General features: G+C 53.0%; 1 protein-coding gene across 1 annotated transcript; it reads left to right on the top strand.

The window, feature by feature from the left end:
• On the top strand, window positions 1-13304 carry LOC120234183 (angiotensin-converting enzyme-like protein Ace3). Its single transcript, XM_039235908.1, has 13 exons — window positions 1-100; window positions 198-334; window positions 718-876; window positions 1122-1209; window positions 1415-1558; window positions 2338-2529; window positions 2642-2739; window positions 2817-2989; window positions 3302-3525; window positions 3649-3793; window positions 5653-5751; window positions 9974-10158; window positions 10693-13304. Exons 1-13 carry the CDS (start codon window positions 1-3, stop codon window positions 11076-11078), a joined length of 2130 nt encoding a protein of 709 aa, XP_039091839.1. The 3' UTR covers window positions 11079-13304.
• Window positions 13305-14089: the final 785 nt, after the last annotated feature.

Here is a 14089-nt window from a genome sequence, read left to right as displayed (position 1 = left end):
ATGGGCACAAGAGGGACTTGCCATGGACCTCCCCTATTTGTGCTCCTCTGTTATGGACAGCTCTTGCCATGGCTCAGGACCGAGGGTGATCAGAACTTAGGTGAGGCTAGGACCTGAAGAAGCATGGGAGCAGACAAGGGGACCAGTCAGTGCAGGCCCTTCCCAGGACAATATGATGCCCACCTCCTTCTCCGCAGACAAGTTCTACAATGAGACCATAGCAAAGGCGTTCCTACAGTTTTATGAGCATACCGCCCAGGCTGTGTGGAACCAGTTCATGGAGGCCACCTGGAACTATGTCACCAACATCACCAAGAAAAATCAGGAGGAGATGGTGTGGTATCGCCTCAACCCCAGCTCCTCCTTCCCTTGCTCTTCTCAGGGATCTCGGGGGGAGGGGGAGGGGAAACCACACCTTCTGTCCCCTGTCCAGAGCTAGCGGAAAGAGGGAATTCCTAAAGTATATGTCAAAGCAGGCTGCAAGCACTGGGCCAATTGGTGGCCCAAGAAAGCTCTCTGGGCAAGAATCTCTTGTTTCTTTCCCCCTTGTAAATATCACCTCCTTGCTTTTAAGGACCCAGGCTCCTTCCTTTCTCCCTCTTAGCAGCTCTTCAGTGATTCAGTGATTAAAGTGGGTTGCAGGAGGAGGTTGGGGGGCTGTGACTCTTGCTCCCTCCACCAACTTTCCCAAGACAAATATGGTGACCCTCATTCCAGCTGCACAAAGACTCAGAGAGGTCCAAGCACATGCTGTACTTTGGCACCCGGGCTCGCCTGTTTAAGATCTCCAGGTTCCAGGATCCAGCCGTGAAGCGTATGCTGAGTAAGCTGCAGAACATAGACAAGGCGGCCCTGCCCCAGGACAAGCTCCGGGAGGTGATGGATGGAGCCCCCACGTCTCCAGGCATATGCTCCCCACCCCAGGGGTGGGTGGGCTAGCCGGGTGGGAAGCCAGAGCATCTGGGCAGGAGGGAGGTTGTCAGGAAGAACCAGAACTTCCTCTGGGGGAGGAGGGAAGCAGAGGCTGGAGGGAAGATGCCTCAGACAGGCCAGGCCCTCCCAGCTGGAGGGGCTAGCACTGGGGGTGGGTGACACCCCCAGGTGACACCTGCCCCCCCCAGTACAACAAGCTTCTGGCCTACATGGAGACTACATACAGCATGGCCCAGGTGTGCCTGAATGAGGGACCCTGCCTAGCCCTGGAGCCTGGTGAGCACCCAAGTCCTGCCCCCATCCAACCCCAGAGTCTAGCATCAGACACTTCCACAAGCATACCCTGACTCCCCATTGTCCTCCCTGCCCCAGTTGTACTCACTTGTTGGGGAGAGGAGGGTCTGCCTAAGGCAGGTGAGGGCAGAGGGCAGGCAGGAGTTGGGGGCTGGGCATCCCACCTTGGCTCCTTTTCTGGGCATAGACCTCCAAGAAGTCATGGCCACCTCCCGGGACCAGAAGGAGCTGCTGTGGGCCTGGCAGGGCTGGCGGGATGCTGTGGGTCGTCAGCTCCGCAACATCTTCGAGCGCTATGTGCAGCTCAGCAACAAGGCTGCAAACCTCAATGGTGAGGCCCCCAACCCCTCACCTGGCCAGCCCAGCCCGTGCAGATGGCACAATGCACAGGTCCCAGGGCAGTGCCTGCAAAGAGCAAAGCAGAGTCTGTAGAGGGTAAAGGCAATAGTAGGACCTGGAGATGGGGACCCTGAGCCTCGCAGCTGGGGGAAGCAAAGGCGGCTCATTCACCAGTGGTCCACAAACATTGCTTGAGCACCTATCGTATGACAGGTCCTGGAGAAGCTCTAAGGATGTGTAGGTGAAAAGACAGAGAAGGAGCCTGCCATCCTAGGTAGGGCTTATGGTCTGGGAGACAGACAAGATTTGTGCAAATGCACATCTTGGGATGTGTGCTCAGAGAGAAGAGGAGGCTTGGAGACACTTCCCCAAGGCCTGAAAGAAGGCAAGCAAGAGGTGAAAGAGACTCCCGGGCACAACAGTGGGACAAACCAGTGTTTCAGAGGATCTGGAAGGAGCCAGGGTGACCTAAGGGTTTGGACAGGTGGGGCTCAAGGTGGGTGTGAAGACCAGGGCCTTATCCAGGCCCTATCCAACCAGGCATGGTGAGGAGTATGGAGTGTGTATTGTGTTAAATGCTTTTCCACCCCTGATCTTATCCAATCTGAACAATGACCTTGGGAGGCACATTTCCCATTAGGCAGATGAAGACCCTGAGGACCAGTGAGGCCAAGTGGCTTCCCCAGAAAGTGTCTGGGTCTTCTGCCTGCCAGGCCAGGGCTGAATGAAGGGTGGGTGGTGAGTGCCTCTGAGCCCCCTCTCCTGTCCTAGGTTACAAAGACATGCGGGCCTTGTGGCGGTCCAAGTATGAGAGTGCCACCCTGGAACATGACCTGGAGCAGCTTTACTGGGAGATGCAGCCACTCTACCTGAACCTGCATGCCTACGTGCGCCGGGCCCTGCACCACTACTACGGGCCAGAGCTTATTGACCCACGGGGGCCCATCCCTGCCCACCTCTTGGGTAAAGCCCTGGCTGGTAGTAGAGTGGGGTGGGCAGAGTAGGCCTCCAAGATGGCACTCGATAAAGGGAGGGATGATGTCCTGCCTCCTCTGAGCCCCTCTTCTTCTTCCAGGGAACATGTGGGCTCAGTCCTGGGTCAACATCTTAGACCTGGTCCTGCCTTTCCCAAAGAAGCCCCCTGAGGACATCACAAAGATCATGAAAAGCCAGGTCAGTGCTTGGCGTCCATCTGCCCTTGCCAGCTCTACACCACCAGGCAAGGCCCCACAAACCCCTCTTCCCCACAGCACTGGAAGCCCTTGAAAATGTTCGAAGAGGCGGAAAAATTCTTCACCTCCCTGGGGATGCTCTCCACCCCTCCCAACTTCTGGAGAACCTCAATGATGGAAAGGCCAACCGATGGGCATGAGGTGGAGTGCCATGCCTCTGCCTGGGACTTCTACAACGGCAAGGACTTCAGGTCTCATGGGACACCAGCACCGCCCTTCTGCCCCTCTCTCACTCTTCCTCCACTGCTTCCACTCTCCACCTGTCTGCCTGGTGTGCAAGGAGTAGGCGTGCAAGGAGTAGGCAGGACTGGAGCCAAGCAGTGGAGGGGGATGTGACCTGGCAACATGAGTTAGAGGGACCCCTGGAGTGAGAAAGGACAGTACCCAAGACCCTGCTGGTCTCCAGCCCATCTGCCCCAATCCCTTAATGGAGTCTGAATGGAGAAATCTCCCCTTTTCCAAGGGCCTCCCCATGCTCCTTGACCCCTGCCCTTTCACCCAAGGATAAAGAAGTGCACCGAGGTGACCATAGAAGACCTGCTCTCCATCTTCCACCAGATGGGCCATATCCAGTACTTCTTACAGTACAAGAACCTCTCTGTGATCTTCCGCGCAGGCGCCAACCCAGCCTTTGAAGAGGCCGTGGGGTCGATGGTCACCCTCTCGGCCTCCTCCCACAAGCACCTGCTCAGCAGAGGCCTGCTCAGCCACCAGCACCAGGACTCAGGTGATGGGAGCCAAGAGGACCATAGTGGGGCAGCTGAGCCTGAGGATGCAGCCAGGCCTCTCTGGGCAAGGCTGAAAGGAGGGAGAACCAGGAGCCACCAACTGACGGCTTCACCTTCCCCAGAGGAGGAGGTCAGTTTCCTGATGGGCATCGCCCTGGAAAAGGTCGCCCTCATCCCCTTCGCCTACCTGATGGACCAGTTTCTCTGGAAAGTCTTTGATGGCACCGTCCAGAAGAATGTCTACAACCAGGAGTGGTGGAACCTCAGGTGGGGAGGACAGCTGCCCTAGGCTCTCGGCCCCCTCCCATCCTTGCTGTGGGTGGGGCTTTCCAGTCAGCCTTAAGGGCACCGCCCATTGCCAGCAGGTGCTGCTGCCTCTTCTCGGAGGGCAGAACTAGGTGTGCCACACTGGTGACTGGGAGGCCCTGGGGAGACCCTGGGGTGGTATTGGCTGTTTGCTATCACCTAATAAAAGCACCCTTACTGAAGTGGATAGGGCCAGCACCTGCACTTATGAGACCTCACGTTGAATCCGGCACCAGCACTGGGTCTCTAGGGACCCTGGCAGTGACCCTGCCTGCTCCCGGGTAGCTGGGAAGATCACACAAGGGTGCGCCTGGGCTCCTCCAAGAGCAAAACATTGACCACCAGGCAGGCCCACCTCCTTCTCCTCTCCCTTCCTATTCCCACCAGTAGGGCTGGCAGAAGAGTGTTTGGTGGCCTAAGCTCTTTCCCCTCCATGGAAAGAACCCCTATGGGAGAGAGGCAAGCCCACTGCCCCCTTTCCTGTTGCTCTAAGACACTCTCACAACTGTCTCTGGTTTAGCATCGGCATGTCCAAGGCCGGAATTGGGTGCCAAAAGAGCCCAACAGCAGTCAGGCAGCACCACTCTTGAGGGAGGGGCATCCATGTCACATCCTATCACCAACTACTGGCTGTCTGATTGGATAATGAACACCCATGGCCAGGCTTCTCCATCTCCACCAGGCCTCAGACTGACCTGCTTGAGTCTGCTGGCCACAGCATAGTTTGGGGTGACCAGAAAGGGGGCTGCCAGCTCTATACCAGGCCCCTCATGTTTCTTTGAACTTGTACAACATTCCCATGGTCATTCGCTGAAGAAGAATGTGTGACCAGCCCATGGTCACACAGCAACCCAGGGGTCGCAAAGTTGGGTGCCTCTCTCTTTATCTACTCACCCTCACACCTCCATCCCAAATTCAGTCCCAGGCCACACTCGTGGAGTTGGCAGAGTCTTGACCTTGTACTTCTCCAAGGGCAACCCCCATGAGCCATCTGAGGTGCCTGCAGGGGCCCTTTTCCTCCCTGGGTCAACTGTACCTACAAGTACCTATGATGGAAACCAAGGGTAAAGGGAGAGAGGTGACAACTTCCTAGCCCTGGAAAAGGAAGCCTCTGTCGACTGGGAGAGGAACCTCCCGACTCTGTCACCCCCAGAGGATGGCTCATGGGCAACCACTGAGCCACCGATGAAACGATGAGAACTTTTCATAGGCTTTGTCTCATCCCACAGATGGATCATTTTATGCCCATCTTACAGCCAACAAGATTCAGTGACAATCAGTAACTCCCACAGTCGCTCAGCTCAGAGGAGCAAGGCCAGATCTGAATTTGAAAGTTAATGGAATCTGCCAGTGACTAGTTCTGTGACCTCTCACCAGTTCCCTGACCTCTAAACTTTGGTCCCCTCATGTAAAATGTGAATAATAGCAGAACTACATTGCAGAGATGCTATTCTGTTTTCTTCTTGGCACTTCTTACCAGATGAAATGACTTTGTTGTTCTATAACCATCCCCCATCATTAGGATTCAAGCAAGACCTTGAGTAGCCCGTTCCCTCCTGTGTCTTCATAACCAGGACAGTGTTGAGTGAGTCTCTGTGAAGATCTTAGCGTGGTTCCTAGCGCAGAGGAAGTCAGTGTTAACTATTGTTATTATTTGATTCTGATTCCCAATCCCTTGTGTTTTCACCTCATTTATGTAATCTATAAAAATGCAGTAAGTGTCCTGTGCCCACCGGTTTTGATAGCTGTGCACGTGCTTCCAAAGGAAAAGGCTCTGAGAACCCAACTGGGTGGTACCAGCTCCCTGTTCTCCCCAACAGGTTGAAGTACCAGGGCCTGTGCCCCCCCATTCCTCGGACAGAGGATGACTTTGATCCTGGCGCCAAGTTCCACATCTCTGCCAGTGTGCCCTACATATGGTAATGGTCTGGGCCCTGCCAGGAGAACCAGCTACAGGACTTGGGAGCTGGGGACATGGGACCTAGGCTGAAGATTTCCAGCAAGGCCCTAGAACCAAAAGTTCCCCTGCCCCCCTGCCCACCTCCTCCACTGGGTTGCGCAGCCTCTTGGGGGCCACGCCCTGCACTCCTTTGGGCTTTCAGAGCAGATCCCGTGTGAGGGCAGAGCTGATGGGAATATTCCAAAGCATCTCCGCTGTCCCCAAGAGGAGGGCAGGAAAGGAGGCAAGGGTTGGTTCAGAAGGCTAAGAAGGGTATATTCCAGGGCCAGTCCAAGGTGAGACCTTGGCAAAGGAGCTTCCACCCAGCAAGGCTGGGCCCTGATCAGGCTCTTGGACCACTGTGCATTAGAGCTGCCAGGCTCCAAACGGCTCTGGGCTTCCCATTTCTGACACCAGCTCCCCAGCCTGCCCTCCCATCCTTCTCCCCAGGTACTTCATCAGCCTAGTGCTCCAGTTCTAGTTCCATGAGGCTCTGTGCAAGGCCTCGGGCCACGTGGGCCCGCTGCACCGGTGTGACATCTATAACTCCAAGATAGCTGGGAAGCTCCTGGAGTGAGTGCTCACCTCCCTCACAAAGCCCCCTGATTTGTTCTCAGCTCCCCCGCCCCTCGCTGGAAGCCTGCCCATGGGCCCCTCTCCTCAACAGACCACCCTGGCCACCCTGAGCAGAGCCTCACTGACCTTCTAGTTCAATGGAAGTTCTTCCTCATGTTAGACTCCAGTCTCTCCTATAGAAATCGAAACCCATTTCCTTGTGTGCAGCCCCTCCTGGTCAGAGAGACTATTTAGCCCCTCCTGCTCACACATACACACACACACAAACACACACGCTTGCACACACTCCCTCACCCACATGTGCACCTGCGCACACATGCACACATGCACACTCACACACGCCAATAAATCAAACTGTCTCAGATAGGAAACCAGTCATGCCTCAACCTTCAGTCCTCCATCCGAATGCCCTTATCCTTCTACACAAGGTGCTCGTGGATCTTCAGCAGCATTTGATACACTCTGGGTGCACTCTGCTTTTCCCACTTCTTCTTGGAGGTGCCTGGATCTGACTCCCAGACTGATCCAGGTTGCTTTCACACCAACCTTTGTGATGCTCTGGTCAGCCTGTGGTCCACTTTGACTCCCTAGCCCCAATCTTTTTTGCTGCATTGGTTTCCAGCCCATGTTTTCCATTCCCGCCTCTGTGGAGTTGGTTTTGGTCCTGAAGCAAACCTGGAGGGGTGGGACGCTGACCTGATGGTGGGAAGTATTGACTAGTACAGGCTGGGCTCTCTGAGGAGTGCCCTTACAAGGTTTCACATCAGCGGCTCATAACTTGCAAAGTGGACATGATTAGTCATATTACACAAATAATGAAATTCAAGCTAAGAGAGATTGTTATTGCATGTCACTCATCTAGCAAGTGGCAAAATCCTGCTTTGAGTGCTGAACTGACTCTAGAGCATGTTATCATTCACACTGCTGCTTCTACCAATCAAGAGATACAGGTCTGGTGAGGTTAGACTTAGGTCTCCTGGTTCCAAGATCAGTGCTTCCACCACTTAGATGCAGAACCCACCCACTGATATGGTCTTTTTCCCAACAATTTTCTACCCATTTTAGTGGGTCCATTTCTCCAATTGATCAAGGTCATCTCAAATTTTATTCCTGTCTCCCAGAGGAATAACATAGCCACATAATTTAGTCTCCTTTGCAAATTTAATGAGCATATTTGTGATTCCACCGAGCAGTTTGTCAGTAACCACTAGGCCAGATGGAGTTGCAGTACTGATCCCCTGGCTTGGCTCCCAGGGAGGGCTGCACCTTCCATGCCGATTATCAACCTAGTCTGTTTGCTTTTCCATCTTTTCACACTACAGGGGTTTATTGTAGCCGACTGCCCATGTTTGAGCTTTTCTGAATGCGTGGAACATAAGAGCCCTCTCTGCTCTCTGCATTCATGTCTCTAGCTGCCCACCATTTAGTCACTCATCAAGCATTTACTTATGCCTATGCCAACCAGCCTAGGCAATGGGCCACAGGATAAACCAATAACCATAACACAGGAAAGGAGATTGTGCAGTAGGAGAGGGCTTTGGTGAACATGCAAACATGCAAAAAGGGTGAGGAGGTCATGCTCGAGGACCAAGGATGGACCTCTGTCCCCAAAAGCAGGAGTGCAAGAAATAGCAGACATTGTTTTCCACACATCAACTCACTTTTAACTCTGAGCCTTCATTCCATTTAATTGGTGGGAAATTTGATATCATTCTCCCCATCACCTCCTCCCCACTCAGGGCACACAAAGCTCCCAGGATCTGACTTGGCACCAAAGCATGTAGAGCCCTGCCAATCATCATTGCTCACCTGTCCTCACACATCACTACCCAGACATCCCCTGGCCTGGGAAGACCCTAAGTTCCAGGTTTAGAACTTTGAGTGCTATCTTCTGGGGAGACGGTAGAGGAGAGGGCTCTGAGAAAGGGGGATGTCATGAACTCTGGGGATTTGAGAGAGCAGCAGAGTGGAATATAGGTTGTGTGTGTGGGGTGAGTGTTTGCAGAGAAGGGGGAGGACAAGATTCTTGGCTGCTCTTTTACCTAATATATCTTAGAACTTGACTCATCTTCCTATATGTGATTGCTCTGGGTTGGTTCTGCTGGGAATGGAGAGTTGTAGTGGACTTGGTCCAAGTTCCCAAAGCTCTTGGTTCATCTGGCCAACCGTGATAGGCCTGACCTTGTCCGTGGGACTCATTGCTGTGACCTTGAAGTTGAGGGCATCAGGAAGTGCCCATCTGCTACTTTTGCAAGTCTCATGTGCTGGCCACATTGGCCGTGAGCTGGGCTTTGGTCCAATCTCTTGCCCCACAGAGCCTGAAGGACTATTTCTAAATGGGTAGATTTTCAGTGGTCCAAAGTTTCCCCCCCATCAAGTCCCTTCTTTTTCCCAGGACCCAGCATCTGATAAAAATCTTCTTACCTAAAGTTAGTTGTGGGATTTTGTTTTGTTTTGTTTTGTTTTGTTTTTCTTTTAATCTTGATGACTTTCCTCCTGCATTTCTCTAGGATCTTAAACTACACCCTCCCCCCCCCCAAAAAAAAGCCACACAGACACAGGTTTCTGTCAAGGGTCTACTAAACTTCAGTTTCCCTGCATTCTTTCTCAGTTGTTTATGAAGTGATGTGTATAAGTCTTTGCATGCTACAAAGCTCTCTTCCGCTGCCTTTATGTGACTTAATCCTTACCACAGTGAAGGGCAGATATTTTACTGATGAAGAAACAGAGGCTAAGAGTGGTTGAGTTAATTGCCTAAGGTCATGCAGCCTATAAGTAGCACTGCTGAGTCTTGAACCTGATCCTTGTTAGTCTAGACTCCACAGCCTGACTTATGGGCTTCTAGACCTCATTTTTCTCATGGCCAGCTGGGGACACAGGTTAAAAAGGTTCAATATATGACTACCACTGCCTCCACAGGGGCCCTGGGGTGGAGAAGTCCAGAGCTCTGGCTTCACACACCCTGTACCACACCCCCACTCCATGAGTATGAAGGCCAAACCGAAGGCTGCTCCCCCTGACACCAAGCACTGTGTGTGCTTTGAGACACAGATGACATTTGTGCAGTGCTGCAGGCAGGACACAGAGCACATCCCACACTCTTGATCTCCCTAATCCTCCCAAACACTCCTTGTGAAATCAGAAAGGGCTGAAGAGCTGCCTCTCCCTACTGACACTGAGCACCTCATGGGAAACAGTGCCTCAAGACTTTATGCCTATTTGAGTCCAGGAGAATAATAATTATCACAGTAGTGGTAGTAATAATTAACTATAATAATAATAATAATAATAATAATAAGCTGTTACCATGTATTGCTTGTCTACTATGCCTCCAGCATTGTGTTTATTTAATCATCATACCAACCCTAGGAGGTATATATTGTTATTATCTCCATTTTATGAATATGGAAACTGAGACTCAGAAAGGTTATGTTACTTGTCCAAAGTCCCACAGGATTCAAACCCAGGTTTTTCTTATTTCAGAGCTTGTGATTTTATCCACTGAGCTGAGCTCTATGGGAAGTCTGGCTAGCAAAGCCCCATGGCCAGAGTTGGGCACACTGAGGGGTCCCAGCAGCACCAGCTGATGCCCCTACACAGCCTCACAGCTGTATCTACTCTCCCAGGGATGCCCTAAGGCTGGGCTCAAGCAAGCCCTGGCCAGAAGTCCTGCAGAAGATAACCGGGCAGACCGAAGTGTCTGCAAAGGCCCTCATGACCTACTTCAAGCCCCTCTTGAACTGGCTGGTCACCGAGAATGTGCAGCAGGGGGAGATCCTGGGCTGGCCAGACTTCAGCTGTACCTTTGAAGGTTTGATAATCTGACCCTGGTGCCACCTCTGGTCCATCCCCAGCACTACCCTAGCCTGCCCTGGGCCAGTCTCTACCCCAATCTAGACTTAACCCCTAGCCTATCTATGACCTGGCTTGAACAAGTACAGCATTGTTGCTGCATGATCCTGTCTGCACCTGATGCAGCTTTGGCAAAGACCACAGCCCCATGCCCCAGCCACTGGTTCAGTTGCTTCTCTGCACACTGTTCAGCTAGACTGCCAGGTAGGCATCTGAGCACAGGGTGGACTTCTTTCCTCCCAACCCTTGCACAGAGCCACCACTGGGCACCATGGGGACATAGCCCTATCTGTACCCATCTTCTCCTTCTCTCCCTTCTACTACTCCTTCTTACCCTCCTTCTAGGGCAATGCCCTTACCTATGGCTTGGAAGGTAGATGCCTGAGGCTGAGGAAGGAGGCCAGTGGCAGTCAGATGCTCTGATTTCCATAGGGCACCCCAGGGCTCCCTCCCCCATTCTACCTGCTCTACGAGATTCCCATGTCTTCCACAGAAAAAGACACAGACAAGGTGACATTTCTGAGTCTGGAGCTGGATGCTGACCAGGCCAAATTTGGGCAGTGGGTGCTGCTGGCCCTCAGCTTTGTCATGTTCCTGGTGGCCCTACTTCTGGCCTGCAGGCTGTACTCCCTGGAAAAAAGGTCACTGTCCCAGAACACCAAGGCACAGAACACCAGTTTGCCAGACTCCAGTGCACAGCCCAAGTCCTACTTCCTGGGCATAGCCATGGAGCCCCGCCTAGTTGCCAAAAGACAGTGGATCCTGCTGGGCCTCTGCCTCTTCCTGATGCTGTGCTCAGTCAGCCTGATAATTCAAATTTTCACACAGCACAACAAGAAGCCTCCGTGGATGAGAGCTGAATGGTGGAGCTGGGACTAGACACCAGTATGACTGGTGAGGCTGGAGGGCAAGACGAGGGTGGCCAAGGCAGAGAGCACTGGGGGACTAGGGAGGGGACAGCTTGCATGCATAGTGTCCAACTGCAATTGGGTGCAACTGTGGCAGACCTGGGTATGTGGAGGTTTGTAATTGTGTGTATGGAACCCATGTATGTGAAGCCATGTGTACAGGCTAGTGACTCTGTGTGATTCCATGTATGCCCTGGGTTCCAAACCAACCTCCTTCCCCTAGAGGCTCAGGAACCATGGTTTTCGTGACCCAGTGACTGTGTCCCTCCAATTCAGCTGCCACCCCGAACTGTGTTCTTTGCACAGCCTTATTTTCTTCAGGAGCCCAACTGTGGGGCTGGGCCAGGACTGCAGTGCCCAAGGAATGTCCTCTCTGGCTAGAAACAGGACACTGCTTCAGTCCCCTTATAAAATGTATTCAAGTAAAACTGGACATTCTGTACAAATCACTGGTGCCTGGTTCATGAGCACTGTGCTCTGTACACTATATCCAGCATATCTTTCTGCTGATCCTCTGGCCTACCCTGTGTTGGGCTGCATAATCCAGCCCCAAAAGCTGCTTGTCAGCTGCCTGAGATGCAAACTGCCCCACGGCCCTCCCTGCCCCAGTCCAGGCCCTCCCAAATGGAGACAGTGGGTAGCTGGGCACCAAGCCAGGGTTGATTAATGATTGATTTCTTTAATATTTAAACAAAGCTCATCTCCAGCCACTCCGCTCCGGAGATGGCCTTGTTCAACACACACACCTGCTGCCTGGCCTGTTGCCCTGGGGACGGAGCACAGGGCAAATAGCACCTTTCCAGGCTCAGTGGGGGAGGGGAAAATGGGATGGAGAAGGCTATAGGAAGACATTTGGGAAATGTATACTCTAGGGACAAGTTTGGGACAAGCTTGAGAAGAGAGACAGAGGCCACTGCTCCTTTCTCTTCTAGTCCTTCTTTCCACCCTCGGTCTACCCACCACAGGGATGCCACATCCAATATATGCTACATCCAATATAACACAGTACAACTGCATTTGAACTGAGCCCCAAGGGGTTCATGGAGAGGCTAAACATCAGTGCCTGTCAGCGATTAGGGGAGCCTTGAGGAAGGTAGCATCATAGCCAGTAACCACAGAGAGGAGACCCTAGGGCTACAGTTGAGTTGGTGAGAGGGTGGCCAAGAGACAAGACTGGCTCTCCCTAGATTAAGGATCTGAGCCCAGAAGTCCAGGTTCAGGGGGAAAGAGAGGCTGGGCTGAGATTTCCACGGACCCAATCTTTGCCCAGGTTTCAAGAAATCTTCTTGAGTTCTGGCTGAGCCCAGAACTGCTATAGATCCAGGCTCCACAGCACTCTTGTTTGATGCCTCTGTCACTGCTATTACTTTGCTGTGCTGTGATGTCCTTATTTGTTCCCATTATTAGCTGTTAGCTCTGTAAGGACAAGACACCCATCAGGAGTGGGCCCCTGCATAACATGTTTAGATGGCACAGGCTATGGAACATAGTGGAGACTTGGAAACTGTTTAAATGAGAAAGTGAATGAATGAGTATCCTACTGCCTCAGTCCTTCCTCAGAGCTCAGCATCCTGCTCTGAGCTCATGAGAAACAGCCTCACCTTTCCTCCACAGCCAGCCTGCGCCCCCCCACACAAGGGGCAGCCAGGACAACTCTGCCCCACTAGGAGGCTACACTTGCAGCCCTCCCATTCCCCAGCCACAGTGGCCAACCAGGCCCCCATCAGGCATTGTGGCTCTGCGTGGCAAAGGCACACCCAGCCCAGGACTCCAAGCCTCTCATCTGGACTCCAGCAAAAACCTCACTGAGCTTCCTTGCCCATCCTCTCTTCCCCACCCGCCATTGTAAAGTTTCTTTCACTGGAATATTTCCTTCATGTCTAACTGCTCAAGAACTTGGTTGTTCATCAATTAAATCTAGATGTTCAAAATGGCATCAGAGGGTCTTTATCAATTCCCTTTTTGTCCAAACTTCATCTCTCCTATGCCCCAGCTCAGTCCCTTTACACTGATTCCACCATTGGCCTTTGCCTAAGGTGTATGCCCCATTTGAATGCTTGCCTTCCAATGCTGACTCAAAACTGGTAATTGGACCCTCTGCAAAGTTCCAAGACCACCGAGATGCTCAGTGGACAGTGATCCCTTTCTCTCTCTCCTCTCCAAGAAACCTCTTTCAATAAACCTCACCCCATCCCTATCTGCTCTTCTAGTGTATTCATTTTCAATCAGTACTCAGACACTTTTAACAGTGGTCACTTGCTAATAGGTGGTTTTAAATCTATTCTCCTCCCAAGCAGTGCTTGTATGCTAAGAGCTCTCAGACCTCTGAAGAAGTTAGCTTATTGTGTATTTTTTGTACACCTTCATATGCACTCTTACCTCATTCTCCCAGGGCCAGGGCCGTGTTAAGCTTGCCACTTAGGAGTTCTGCATGGACACTGGGATTGGGCATTTGGCAAGGTCGTGTTAAGAGGGCTATGACAACTCCTTCTGCTCCCCCTCTCCCCACCTCCCACTTGAAAGACTTGGCCCAGCAACGTCCTGACTACCCTTCGGTATTGGTATTGGGAGAGGGTCCGAGGGGGGTTGAGGCCATTGGCCAGTGGGACAAGACCAGAAAGAAGTTCCTGAGAGGAGCTCTGACCCCATTCCTGGCGCGGCACTTCTGCCCAGCTCCACCCACTAGGAGTCAGGGCCCCGCCCCTGCCCCGTTGGGTCCGGGAGAGGTTGCCCCCGCCCCGCGAACCCCGCCCCGCCGCCGCGCGCGGCTTCTTTCAGCACCGCGGCGCGGACAGCTCCGGGGCGGGAGCAGAGGGAGCGAGGTGCGGCCGCGGCTGGCCTGGGAGGGCGGTGCAGGGAAGCGGAGCATAGACGCAGGCGGGCAGGCGGGGCACGGAGCCCCGCGGCCCTCCCCGGAGGAGAGCCCCCCCGGAGCCGGACGCCGCTGAGCCCGAGGACAGACAGAGGCGCAGGGAGCCGAGG

Source organism: Hyaena hyaena, unplaced genomic scaffold (genome assembly GCF_003009895.1).
Source record: "Hyaena hyaena isolate Hyena2069 unplaced genomic scaffold, ASM300989v1 scaffold_104, whole genome shotgun sequence".
Lineage (NCBI taxonomy): Eukaryota > Metazoa > Chordata > Mammalia > Carnivora > Hyaenidae > Hyaena > Hyaena hyaena.
The sequence above is the reverse complement of the archived record's forward strand: the minus strand, read 5'-3'. Positions and strand labels throughout refer to the sequence as shown.

Excerpts from the sequence above, each read along its gene's own strand:
- LOC120234183 (XM_039235908.1), top strand. The coding sequence starts at position 1 with ATGGGCACAAGAGGGACTTGCCATGGACCTCCCCTATTTGTGCTCCTC. Across the intron at positions 101-197 it reads CGAGGGTGATCAGAACTTAG|ACAAGTTCTACAATGAGACC; the intron begins GTGAGGCTAGGA and ends CCTTCTCCGCAG. Across the intron at positions 3,794-5,652 it reads CAGGAGTGGTGGAACCTCAG|GTTGAAGTACCAGGGCCTGT; the intron begins GTGGGGAGGACA and ends TCTCCCCAACAG.